This window comes from Macrobrachium nipponense, chromosome 4, assembly GCF_015104395.2.
Source record: "Macrobrachium nipponense isolate FS-2020 chromosome 4, ASM1510439v2, whole genome shotgun sequence".
Taxonomy (NCBI): domain Eukaryota; kingdom Metazoa; phylum Arthropoda; class Malacostraca; order Decapoda; family Palaemonidae; genus Macrobrachium; species Macrobrachium nipponense.
This window is the reverse complement of record NC_061100.1, coordinates 57,513,736-57,526,368: the sequence shown is the minus strand read 5'-3', so window position 1 is coordinate 57,526,368 and position 12,633 is coordinate 57,513,736. Positions and strand designations below refer to the sequence as shown.

At 44.0% G+C, this 12,633-nt stretch overlaps 2 protein-coding genes across 2 annotated transcripts; both read right to left on the bottom strand.

The window, feature by feature from the left end:
• Positions 1-5,333: 5,333 nt before the first annotated feature.
• On the bottom strand, positions 5,334-6,516 carry LOC135211368 (uncharacterized). The gene is made up of 3 exons (XM_064244681.1): positions 6,427-6,516; positions 5,556-6,005; positions 5,334-5,447 (listed from the first exon to the last, which is right to left on the bottom strand). The coding sequence occupies exons 1-3, from the start codon at positions 6,514-6,516 to the stop codon at positions 5,334-5,336; spliced, it is 654 nt and encodes a 217-aa protein (XP_064100751.1).
• Positions 6,517-10,505: 3,989 nt separating this feature from the next.
• Positions 10,506-11,532, bottom strand: LOC135211367 (uncharacterized protein DDB_G0271670-like). The gene is made up of 3 exons (XM_064244680.1): positions 11,466-11,532; positions 11,049-11,175; positions 10,506-10,749 (listed from the first exon to the last, which is right to left on the bottom strand). The coding sequence occupies exons 1-3, from the start codon at positions 11,530-11,532 to the stop codon at positions 10,506-10,508; spliced, it is 438 nt and encodes a 145-aa protein (XP_064100750.1).
• Positions 11,533-12,633: the final 1,101 nt, after the last annotated feature.

Sequence of the window (12,633 nt, the reverse complement as noted above, 5' to 3'; positions counted from 1 at the left end):
ACAGATCTTTAGTTACATGGCGACGTATCTCATCATCTTACTGCAGTTCAAAACCACCGAAGAGGGAAATTGCCCTGAATTCAACTCAACAGCAGAGTCTGGTTAGATACTTCGAAGATGGATGGCGGGATGGCAACAGATTGGTCGAGAGAAGAGAGAGAGAGAGAGAGAGAGAGAGAGAGAGAGAGAGAGAGAATTAATCATTTTTTTGCCCATAAATGAAAATCAAATATCATCAATCACTTTCTAAGTAAATTTGCACAATATAGTGTTCAGATGTAGAAAAAAATGACAAAAATCTAATCTAATAAAAAAAGGGAGAAATAAGAAACATAAACATGCATAAATATCTTGAGGTTTGGAAATAAAAGGTCAGAAAAATAAAGCCAGAGGAGCACGGCTCTTTCCAGTAACGTTAACCTCACGACCATCAATAGAGATGAAACTGCCAATGAATCTGCCTCATAGTACTTCAGTAAAAGGAAATAAAATTCTCTAGCTTTGGACGGCGCAACATTGGTCTCCTGAATAGGCTCTGGAAAATAAAGCTGCAAAACAAGCAGCACTAACTGACCATGGAAGCACTGGCTGTCAAGAAGATAGAAATGCAAGTTAAGAAAATGATGAGCTACGTAGCCTATATGCCGAAGAATGATTAAATGTGATGACGTTTGAAACAAAAAGGAATTTCGTGTACCTTTATCAAGACATTCCAGGACGCTGTTGATATCCAGACATGAATATAGTTCTAATAATGATAGCACAAGAAATATGAGGCAGTTTGGAGTCACCCAGGTAGACTATAATGCCTTTATTTATAACGTCGATATCGTGAAATCTTCGGCCATATCCTTTAATGGCAGTACGACATGTCTCTATACAACCTATAACGTACGTGTTAATTTTTGATATGAGAAACTCTCCTTGTGTTATAGACTTCAACATTTTATTTCCTCTTTGTGTCATATAACAGATGTATCCTTGTTTCCACATTTCCTCATTTCGATTGGCATAGCTAGAGAAAATCTGACCGAAATCCTCGTTTAAACTTGATTTAACCACAAAACAGTCTCAGACGTACCCTACTGCAATATTATTGCACAAATTAGATATCAAATATCTTTGCGTGGCTGTTGTTTCTGACACATCGCTAAGAAGCGGCTTTTTAATATTTATGTTGAAATGTCATAGATAAAATTCACTAGCTAAAAGATCTCATATTTTCGTGCATGACAGAACAAGCATCAACAATATGAAGCTTGTAGTTTCACATAAGCTATGCCAAAACAGAATGTAAAGCATATATCACTAACAATTTCTCTACACAGTGATTGAACTTGTTAAACAATTTTGTTATATTCATAAATAATACTTTTTTCTCCATGAAATGTTTACCTCTTGATACTGCGACATAAAGTTCTCCAGAAATGTGAATAAACTGACGAAAACATTTGGATATTTCTTCATTTTATTGCTAAGCCATTTTAAAGATGAAAACTTACTCGTAATGAATAAAAGTATTGTACTTTCAAGACAAGATGCAGCTTGGCATAATTGACTTGAAATACGTCAATAGTAAGTTCTTTAGAGCGCTTTTAGAATAATCATTTTACGTGTCACGTCTTCATATGATGGATGACATTATCAGTTACGAAAATGACAGGAAAAATGCAGAAGGTAATTACAGAAATGTATTCAAAATCTTGAGATATTTCAGACCTGAAAACATCGGGAAAGCCTTTGCTGAAGATTAACATTTTGATATCCTTCAAGTCGTGACGGGAGACGACTTGGTTTGAATCACAATAAGTGAAAACTTCACTATCTGAATTACTTTCCATAACTGGCGCATTAGGAAAAGAATGTTAATGGTTGTCTTGCTGTTTCACTGAAAGGGAATCGTTAACGTATAATATTTAGTTTGATTAAATGCTGTTGCAAAACCTGCAAGGACTTGCATCAAAGGAAAAAGTACTCTTTTTGTTAGAAAAAAATATTTCACATAGAAAGCAAAACAGAATATTCAGGAAAATTTAATTTTCTTAAGTAAAAAAGCCTGGAATCTTTTGCACACATATATCTCAGGTAAAAAGGTGGTACTATCGTTGAAGCAGGCTCATCTTGAAAAAATAACAGATCATCTTCTAATTGCATGTACTAACTCATAGACTGTATATATAACTCATCATCAGGCGTGGCTATTACCATAAGAACTGTTTTGAAGTAATTGTCTGGATTCAAGGTACTACCTAACAGATCCTTTTCCTGCAAACTGAAAAAAAGTTTATATTCTGCAGTCTGGTCCTTTCTAACTTTAATTTTCTCTGGAATCTAAGAGATCTATTTGACTCCTCTCAAGCTTAGTAAAGAACTGGTCGTTCGACTAGATGCAATTTCATCCCCCTATTTCAAATGTGGTATACCTGTCTAGAAGCATTAAACCCAAGTGGAATTCAAGCCTGGATTTCGACAGAAATTTTTCAGATAAAGCAAGTTTCAATGTGTGATTGGTAAAGATTCAGTTTCTAGATGGGATGGAAGTCAGGATTAGCTTTAGGTATCTGAATAGTTGCACTACTATGCTCTATTATTTCTACGCTGGCCCAAGACTTTAGGGTAAAGGCACACCGGACGCGGCGAGCATGAAGGTTGTACGGAAGAGGTTCCCGCGGCTGTTTGAAACAATGTATCTTATGTGGGTGGCCACACCGGACGAGCGGGAAGGCTCTACCCTCTGCAGTTGGTGCCAAGTGATGTTACATGTTTTAAAATACCGAGGTGGTTCCCAGCGTCTTCCCCCAAAACAACACCATTTTCCATCAGTGTGGAGGGTAGTCCGGTCAGTGCACCTCATGTAGTGCACTGTAGGCATCACTTACGGGTCTTTGCAGCGTCTCTTCGGCCCCTAGCTGCGACACCTTTCATGTCTTTTACTGTACATCTGTTTTCATATTCTTTTTCTACCATCTGATTTTCCACCCTCTCAAGCAATTTTTTCGTAGTCAACAACGAGGTTTTCATCCTGTCACACATTTCAAACCTGCTAACTGTCAATTTCCTTTTCAGCGCAGAATGACCTCATAAATCCCAGCGCTTGGCCTTAAATCCAAATTTTATCAGTTGCTGAAGTGTCCATCGTGTCTGGTTACTGATGATTTATTACCTGGGCACGTGATATACATAGCAGTGTGTGAATGGAAACAGAGTGCCCGACCCCCTGGGGCCCACGACTCGCACTCAGAGAAGAATTTGTGTTTTTTAGCAATTAATGAAATGTTAATAACAAAGGACATAATGAACATACATTGATGAATTATATATAGGCGGAAAGGCCAGGAAATTCTACACACAAACATATAGATGTGATTTTTGCTGCTTAGCTAGATGAAATACAAGATTGTGATTAGTGGTTAACGAAGTATTAATGATTAATAATGAATAATTAGATAAAGCATAATTAATAATGAATAATTGAAAGATTTATACAGTTAATTACGATATCCTGTTGGTATCAGGAGCCATCACTGAGTTCTTGATATTTGAGGTTGTGGGGCGGTCTCAACTGTTGGGTCGTCTCGGGAAATCTGTTCCTTCACTTGAGGTCTTGTTTTGTGGAGGAATTCTCGAACATCTGCCGATCTCTTACCGGGTTTCGTTATCTATCAGGAAAGCTGGCTTTAATCTGTCGACGGGTACCCAGTTTTCCCGCCCATGGATATCGATGAGGTAGGCCTTGGATTTCCTTGTGATGACATGGTATGGGCCTCTGTATTGTCTGGACAGGGATGGGCAGCGGGCATCATCCCTAAGGAAGACGTGTGTGCAGGATTCTAGGCCTTCTGGTCTGTAGCTATGTGCCTGTCGAAAGTATTCCGGCAGGGAGCGAATTCCTTTGCTATTTTTCTTAGTCTTCTGATGGGCATATCTTGGTCGTCTAGTTCCATGGGGAAGAATTCGCCCAGTACTGCCAGTGCTTCCCTGGAGACCTTTTCTGCATGATATTCTTTGCTGTTTACTTTTGGTGCTGTTCGAAGTCCTAGTAGGACCTAGGGTAGCAGCGCCTTCCAGTTTTTGTCGGTACACTGTGCCATCAGTGCCGCTTTTAGCGAACAGTGGGCATCTTTCCACCATTCCGTTGGCCACAGTGTTATATGCCATCGTGCTGTGGAGTGTTGTCCACATCAAGTGTGCCAGGGAGACCCAGAGTTCTGACAGGAATGCCAAACCGCTATGCGCAGTGATGTCGTCCGGCACACCGAAACGGCTTATCTAACTTGATAGTAGGGCTTCAGCGCAGCTGCTTGTAGATGCTCCTGCCACCAGTGTTGCTTCCGGCCATCTCCTGATTGGGGCAGAGGTCCTATGACATCCATGGGAATGTGCCTTAACCGTTTTCGTGGTTGAGGGAACTCTGAGATGCCTGGCTCTGTGTGCTGGGAGATCTTGCTTGTTTGGCACGTATGCAGTTCTTTGCCTATCTCCCATGCCACACGAACTTCTCGGTCATCAGGCGCATTGTTGTACATCAACAGGTCCTCATAGTCAATGCCCAGGTGGACCAAATTTATTTCAATCCTTGACAGGATTCAAATTTGGATATAGCAGCCAAGTGCCGGTGCTGTCTTGCTGACCATGTGTTCCCAGCCTTCGTGAAAGTATGTACCAAAGGCTTGTGGTCTGTCTGGATGGTGAAGGGACTGCTATCTAGGAGGTATTTGAAGTGTCGCACATCCTGGTAGATGTCCAGCAATACCCTGTTGAATGCACTGTAGCGGGTCTCCGGCGACTGAAAAAGGTAATCGGGCTGGGGGATCTGTCCAGTATCTGCTCCAGTATGGCTGTGCAGGTGACGTTGCTGGCATTGGTCGTAAGTCTGGTGGGGCCCTGGTAGGCTAGGGTGGTGGCTCTGGCAAGGGCTGCCATCTGCTCAATAGCCCTCCGCTGTATTGTTTCCCACGTCAGCATCTTCGGTTTCCCCTTCAGCACCTTGGTCAGGAGACACATGATGTGGGCAATGTCTGGCATGAATCGTTGGTAGTAGTTGACCATGCCGAGGAACTCCTGCAGGGACTTGATCGTCTTCTGTGTAGGGAAGTTGAACATGCCGAGGACAATCCTGCAGGGGACTGATCGCCTTCGTGTAGGGAAGTTGCTTACCACCTCTACCTTGGAGGCCATGGGGTGGACGCCTGTTGGGGGGACCTTGTGTCTCAGGAAGTCCACTTTCTCTATGCTGAAGGAACACTTGTCGAATCCGAGGACCTGGAGAATATCAGGATATTGTCCACATAGCAGACACAGAAAGATAGGCTCCCCAGAATGCTGTCTATCAGTCATTGGAATGTGGCCCTGGCATTCCTAAGGCCAACAGTGGAGTAGGAGAAGGTGTATGTTCCGAATGGCGTGATGATGGCTGTCTTCAGAATGTCGTTGGGATATACTGGCACCTGAAAATAAGATTTAAGCAGATCCATTTTAGTAAATATTTTGGCACCGTGTAGGGCTCTTGTTAGGTCCTGCATGCTTGGCAGGGGTTAATGGTCAGGCATTGTCACCATGTTCAATCGACAATAGTCCCCACAGGGCCTCCAGGAACCATCTGGCTTCTTCACCATGTGGAGGGGGGACGCCCATGGGCTTGATGCCTTCTTGCATATACCCATTCTGTCTATTTCTGCGAATGCTTGTTTAACATCCTGGAGCTTTTTGGGCAGCAGGCGGCGAAACTTGGCATGTTTCGGTGGGCCCGTGGTGGTGATGTGGTGGTAGATGCCGTGCTTGATGTGTGTTCCTGGCACCTGGCGTAGCTCCAGCTTGAAGACATCTGGGAATTCGTGCCGGAGAGCGCTGTATTTGGATGATGTGGCAGCACATACAGCGGGCATTCCCGGGCCAGCGCTGAGCGAGCGGGAGCAGCAGGTTCTGGTGTCTAGAAGGCATTTACAGCCGACATCCCCCAGCATCCCGTGTTGTGCCAGAAAATCGGTGCCCTGGGAACCTGACGCCTGCGATGATGAAGGGCCATTTGTATTTATGACCCAGAATGGATACTCTGCGGGTCTGGGTTCTGTAGTTATGGATGGGGCTTCTGTTTGCAGCTACCATTGCAGCTGTGGCAGGTGGTGTGGTCCTCTCTCGATGGCAGAAAGACCGACTGCATGGCACCCGTGTCTACCACTATTCAGCGCCCTGAGATTGCGTCGTAGATGAAGAATCCCACTGGTTGGGATTCCCTGTTGTTTGTGGCCACTGCTGTTATGGGTGGCTGCCCTCTGTGTTTTTTTGGAATTCACAGGGAGCTCTGAAGTTTCTGGCATTTTTCCTGAATTGTCGGTGGAAATAACACCAGGCTGGATTCGTCCACATCCTCTGCTGCTGCAGTAGTGCCTTTTTTCTGTATATTGCACATGTATCCCCCTCCTCAACCTTCTTTTCTATCAGGCTGCAGGCTGCGGGTGCTGTGGTGTGCTTGGAGGCCTTGGTGGCTTTGTGGAGTTTATGTGCAACATCTACCATTTACCCATTGAAATGTGGCTGCCTCCATGATTTGTGCCCTCACCTCCTGGGAAAGGTGCCACAGGATTATTTCTCACAATAAGTTGATCTCCCTTCTTTTGCCACATTCGTCGCAGTCCGGCAGCATCAGGAGACCTCGTAGTTCATCCCAGGGCTGGTTCATAAGGTCCAAGGCATGTTGGGCTCTTTCTGGGATGGGCAAGGAGTAGATCTTGATGGGCTTCCTGAGTTGTGCCTGTACCTCAACACGTTACTTGTCCGGTGTGGCCTTACCCTCAGTTATAGTTGTTGCTAACTGTGGCATCGATGTTTAATGATCAGGAGTGTCGCTAAACTTGCAGATACTGACCTGAATTTTTAGTGACATACCGATTATTGCCAAATTCAGAATAACATCAGAAATATTAGTGGTTCCAACCATACAAAATCATAATAGTAAAAGATTTTAATTGCAGACCTGCCATACTGATCAGTACCTTGTGGTACAAGATTCTCTAAGCCTAGGACTGAAAACATTGAATTGAAAATAACAAAAGATGCTTTTGGGGTTATATACTTCATAACAAAATTTCATGGCAGTTACTCACTGAATTCTGGAATGACTAACTGTCTCCTATTTAGGTCGAGATACCAATATTTCAAGAACGATATGTTGTCATACACGAAGGTCAAGAAAATTTAAACTTAGTCTCGAGTACTTGAATAAAGTGTCTTACTTGGTGAATTACAAAAATGCTTAAAATTTGGCATGGTGCATATAGTGTCTTGGACTGTTTGACCCGTATGTATCATCCCCTATCTTAACTTAAGATATTGGTCAGGGTTCAAAGGTTGTTTAATGATCCCATAAAAGTTTAATGCTATTACTTTACTTTATGAAAACTCACTGGTCGGAGGTAGGAATCTGTGTGAGTCTTTATGAGCAGACTGGAGTTCGCCTCACCTGGGATTCTTTTCCTTAATGATGAAGCGAGGAAAAGAACCTTGCCCCAGACGAAATGATCAGTGCATAGGAACTGTAAATCAAATGCCAGACTTCTGGGCCATTTTCGAATGGGGGAGATAAATGTAATCTTGATGAAAATAGGCTAGGATGAACCTTGAATGTCAGTGACAATAAGGCAAATATAAGTATTAGGTTTGACTTATTTCAGGGTATCCTTCCTCCCCTTGCTAGAGGAAGGAGCGGGATTGCTTCTATAAATCTGGGAACAGAAAAATAGAACGGTTGGTCGATGCAACCTTGTCCCATTAAATGAGCCAGGTAAGCTGCACAAATTGTTGAACAGCCATCACAGGTCCAAAGGAAAAAGTGACCAAGGACTTGTGGGCAATGTCCCGAAAGTTGAAAAAAGTGATGGTGGTCTGGTGCAACCACACACCTGCCTTCAGTACCTGAGGAACCGATAGGTTCTTCCATAATGCGAGGGTTGCAGTGAGGCTCCTGACTTCCCGAGCTCTTGGGAGGGGAGGAAGGCAAAGTACGCTCTCGTGATCATCTCATGAAGTCAGAAAGAAATTGTGTTCTTGGACATTTCTTTCTTGGACAAGTCAGTGCTAATGAAGAGTCGTTACCTATAAAGTGTTCTAGGGAAAGGATCATGAAGGAAGCCAGGGCCAGCAGGAAGATGGTCTTAAGGGCCAGATCCCTGTCTGACGACTCTCATAAAGGTTCATACAGTGCAAGAGTTAGGCTCCTCAGGATGAAAGTCACATCCCATATGGGGGCCTGGGTTTCCTGGGTGGAGAAGACCTTTCTAAGCTTCTCATGAGTAGCAAAATCTCTAAGGAGGAAGAGGTGTCTTCTCCTTTCAGCCATAAGACTAGACAGAGCGCAGCTCTATAGTCTTTCTCAGCTGAAATGGAGGAAAGCTTCTCTTGGTGAAGGAAGGTGAGGAAGTCTATGACCTGCCGAAGAGTTGCTCCAACCGGAGAGAGACCCTGTCTACGATACAACCATAGGAGATTGCCCACTTTCCGTGGTATACCACTGCAGATGACTGTCTGAGGTATCCAGCCATCGCCATTTCTCTGTGGTGCAAAAAGTGTCTCGCTTGCAAGAGATGGTGGATAACCTTCAGCTGTAAAGACACAGGGACTGCACTGCCTGATGGTACCTTTCTATGTAAGGTTGACACAGAAGGTTGGGCCAGTTCGATATCTCTCATTTCCTTGGAGAGCAGAGCTAGCAGGTTGGAGTACCAGAGCCACCAGAATCATCCTGAGATTTGGGATGATCGACACTTGGTTGATACCCCTGTGAATCAGACAAAACAAAGGGAAGGCACAGATGTCGAGTTTGTCCAACGGGTGCTGGAATGTGTCCTCTGCAGTGGCCCATGGGTCTGACACAACGGAACAGAAGACCTTAAGGTTTTTGTATTGCTGGATGTCCCCACAGGTCGAACAATCTCTTCATATCACTTGATTCTGGCAACAGAGCTTGTCTGCCACTCCATTCCTCTGACACCAAGGTGAACACTTGCATGAACTCCTGAGGAGCAGTCGAGAGCCCAGAACAGAGTGCCCTGAATTGGAACACAGTCTCCCCAAGGATAAAGCAAAAGTACTCATGGGAGGACAGATGGATAGGAATTTGAAAAAAATGTATCCTTCAAGTCCACCGTAAGCATGAAGTCGTTCTCCCTGATGAAGGCAAGCACAGACCGCTGCTTCCATTGTGAACTGAGTCTGGTGAATGAGTTGGTTCATGGGAGATAGATCTATGACTCGTCCCCAGGGTCCTGAGGATCTTTTCACAAGAAAGATATGCTCTAAAAGCATGGGAACCAGTCTGATATGGCTTCCACAGCACCCTTGCTCAACATGGCCTGCACTTCTTGCCTAAGTGTGAGATCCTTTGAAATTGAACCAGGAATCTTAGTAAGGAGATGGATTGGAGAGTAGGGGAGGGGGTCGACACTTGAAGGGAAGTAGATATCCCTCCCGAAGGACATCTACTACCCAGGTCTCGGCTCCGTAGCTCTTCCATGTTGTCCAATGTCTCAGTGGGCAACCCCCCACCCATGGCAGCAACTGGAGAGGAATGTCATCTAAGGTGTTTCCCCTTCTTTGTCTTCCCTTTGCCCCCTTCTCTGGAAGGGAAAGCAGGCTGAAAGGGTTGTGATTTCATGTCCCTCCCAGAGGAAGAAGAAAGCTGGGTGTTCCACAAAAGCATTTGAGGTATGAAGGACGATCCACAGAAGAGAATGTGGCCTCGTCCTGAGATCACTGTGCTGATGAATCAGCATAATGACCTCTGCAAAGGTCCTCTGTATTTCGGGTGTCCTCATTCTAGGGTGCGGTCCTCCCGATCTACTCTCCAGGCAGACCCCTTGGATCCATCCTGAACTACTTGGGCATATGTCCTGGTCAATCCTAAAACCAAACTAGTGATATAGGCCCTCATAGGCAAACTCTGAGGAGAGGTCTCCTCCAAGTTCCCCTGTTCGTATAGCGGTTCCCAGTAACACTCCAGAAAGTTGATGCAACAGGTGATGAGGATCAGGAACTCCCACCTGTCCTGCTGGCAGAACCAGTAGGAGAGGCAACCCTAGCGTGGTCACCACCCCTCTGTGATGTCAGCAGCGAGGGTCTAGGAGAGAACTTATGACTTGGCATACTGCTCCCCTAAGGAGAGCAGAGAGGTTCCCTTGGAGCGAGCTGAGTGCTCGCCTTAACTGTGCCCGACTGATCAAGTGAACGATAGTGGGGCCAGGGAGGAGTCGAATGAGCTGCTGGCTTGTGAGAACATCCGCCATCCTCACCACATGCTCAAGTCTTCTTTGAGGCTGAAACCTTGACAGAAGAAGATTTCACATGGGTCCTACTCGCTGCCTCTCCAGGTGCTCGTTCCTGTGGGATTGAGATACTACGCTGAGAGCCTGACCGAACGGTACCAGCAGTGTTAGCAGGAAGGGGCGAGACACCTGCATGACTCATCCCTTTCTCTTATCATGTGCCTGAACTATGCCCCTGAAACACATGTTTCAGTTCCCAAATCCAAAGGTTGGGAAAAGCTGATGAGAGCTCCCACTGCTTTCCCTGTGGAAGGAGGCAGCCATCTTCTTTTTTGGCCAATGAGCCTCAGAAGAAGGAGAGGAAGCGGGAGATGAAGGAGATGAAGATGAAGTCGACGAAGAAGAAGATGATGACACCTTCCAAGACCTCTCCTTCGTCAGCTTCTTCAGGATTATGGCCAATTCAACCATGGAGGAGACATCACAGGAGCAGCTGGGGCAGCCAGGGCAGTAAAAGCAGCAGAGGGAGCAACGGTGGCAAGAGTGTGAGGTACAGCAGGAATCATCTCATGAGCAACAAACAGCACAAGGGCAGGTGACACAACAGTAGTAGAAGTCATGGTAGTGGCAGCATGCATCACTGCAGAATTCAAGAAGTGTGGCACCAAGCCCAAAAATGAAGGAGTGCCAAAGAAACCTAGGGCGAGCTATGCATGCTGAAAGTCTCTTGTATGCTCATCCACCACACCTGCAGAAGCAACAGTCAGGTCAATGAGGAGAGAGCCCTCTTACTTTGAAGGAGGAATCTCTCCCTTAGAGCGAGCGGAGGGACCCAAAGAGAGATTGTCCTGAATGCCCACCCCTCCCCGCTCTTCTTCACTCAACGAATCGGATGAAGACAACGAAGAAGAGTTCCCTCCTGAAGGAGAAATGGCAAGAAGGGAAAGCTTGCCAGGAGGAAGAAACGAGGAAGAAGTGACGTCAACCAAGGGTGTAGTTGGTGGTGTTACCCTTGGACGATGCTTTGGAAGCCTTCCTCTTGTAACATTTCATCCCTTCAAACTTTGCCCACTGCCCAGGTGAACGGGAACAACACTCTGCACAGGTAAAATCACAAGAACACTCATACCCCCCATAATGGGTACAGAGAACATGAGGATCTTCATCAGCATATGAACGGAAATTACCCCATTTCTTACTACCACCAACCCCAGGACACATGCTGGAGAATGGTGTCCTTATGTACAGGTATGTCTGATGATTTGTGGGTTCGCATGTTATCATTAAGCACAAACACACATATATACCAAGCAAAAACAAAAAAAGATCAACAACAGTCGGGGGAGAGAGTGAAGAAACACACGTCTCAATGGCACCGTGGCCATAAGTATAGTGGGGTGTTTACATTCGAGCAGGCAGGGCTCCCACTTACCGGCAGGTAGTTAACTGCCTAACTACTGTGTTTGAAAGTTCAATGGCCATATCCAGCTTCGCTGAAAGTAATTCCTAATGCAATAGAATGATGGCTTGTATATATATATACACACTTATATATATATATATATATATATATATATATATATATATATATATATATATATACATATACATATATATGCATATATATATACATATATATACATATATAATGAATTATTAACCCTTAAACGCCGGAGCGGTAAATAAAAAAATGACTCCCGTATGCCGGAGGGGTTTGAGAGTGAGCGCGTAAGCGGAAAAAATATTTTTTTCAAAAAATCACAGCGCGCTTAGTTTTCAAGATTAAGAGTTCATTTTTGGCTCCTTTTTTTGTCATTGCTTGAAGTTTAGTATGCAACCATCAGAAATGAAAAAAAATTATCATTATCATATATAAATAATGCGATATATGATAGCGCAAAAACGAAATTTCATATATAATTGTATTCAAATCGCGCTGTGCGCAAAACGGTTGAAGGTAACAAGTTACTTTTTTTTTCGTTGTAATGTGCACTAAATTTCGATAATTTTGATATATAACACATTGTAAAACGATAAAAGCAACACAGAGAAAATATTATTACAAAATAATGCATGAATTCGTAACGCGCTTACGTAAACACATATTTTGTTCAAAAATTCACCATAAATCTAAATATTGTCCTAGAGACTTCCAATATGTTTCAGAATAAAGACAAATGATTGAATATTACTATACTGTAAGAATATTAGCTTACAAATGCAGTTTTCAACCATATCTGACGAGCTAAAGTTGACCGAATGTCGAATTTTTTATATATATATTTTTTTATATGCAATTATTTCAGAAATAAGAAAAGCTACAACTTTCAAATATTTTTCGTTTTATTCTACATGAAATTGCGCACATTTTCATATA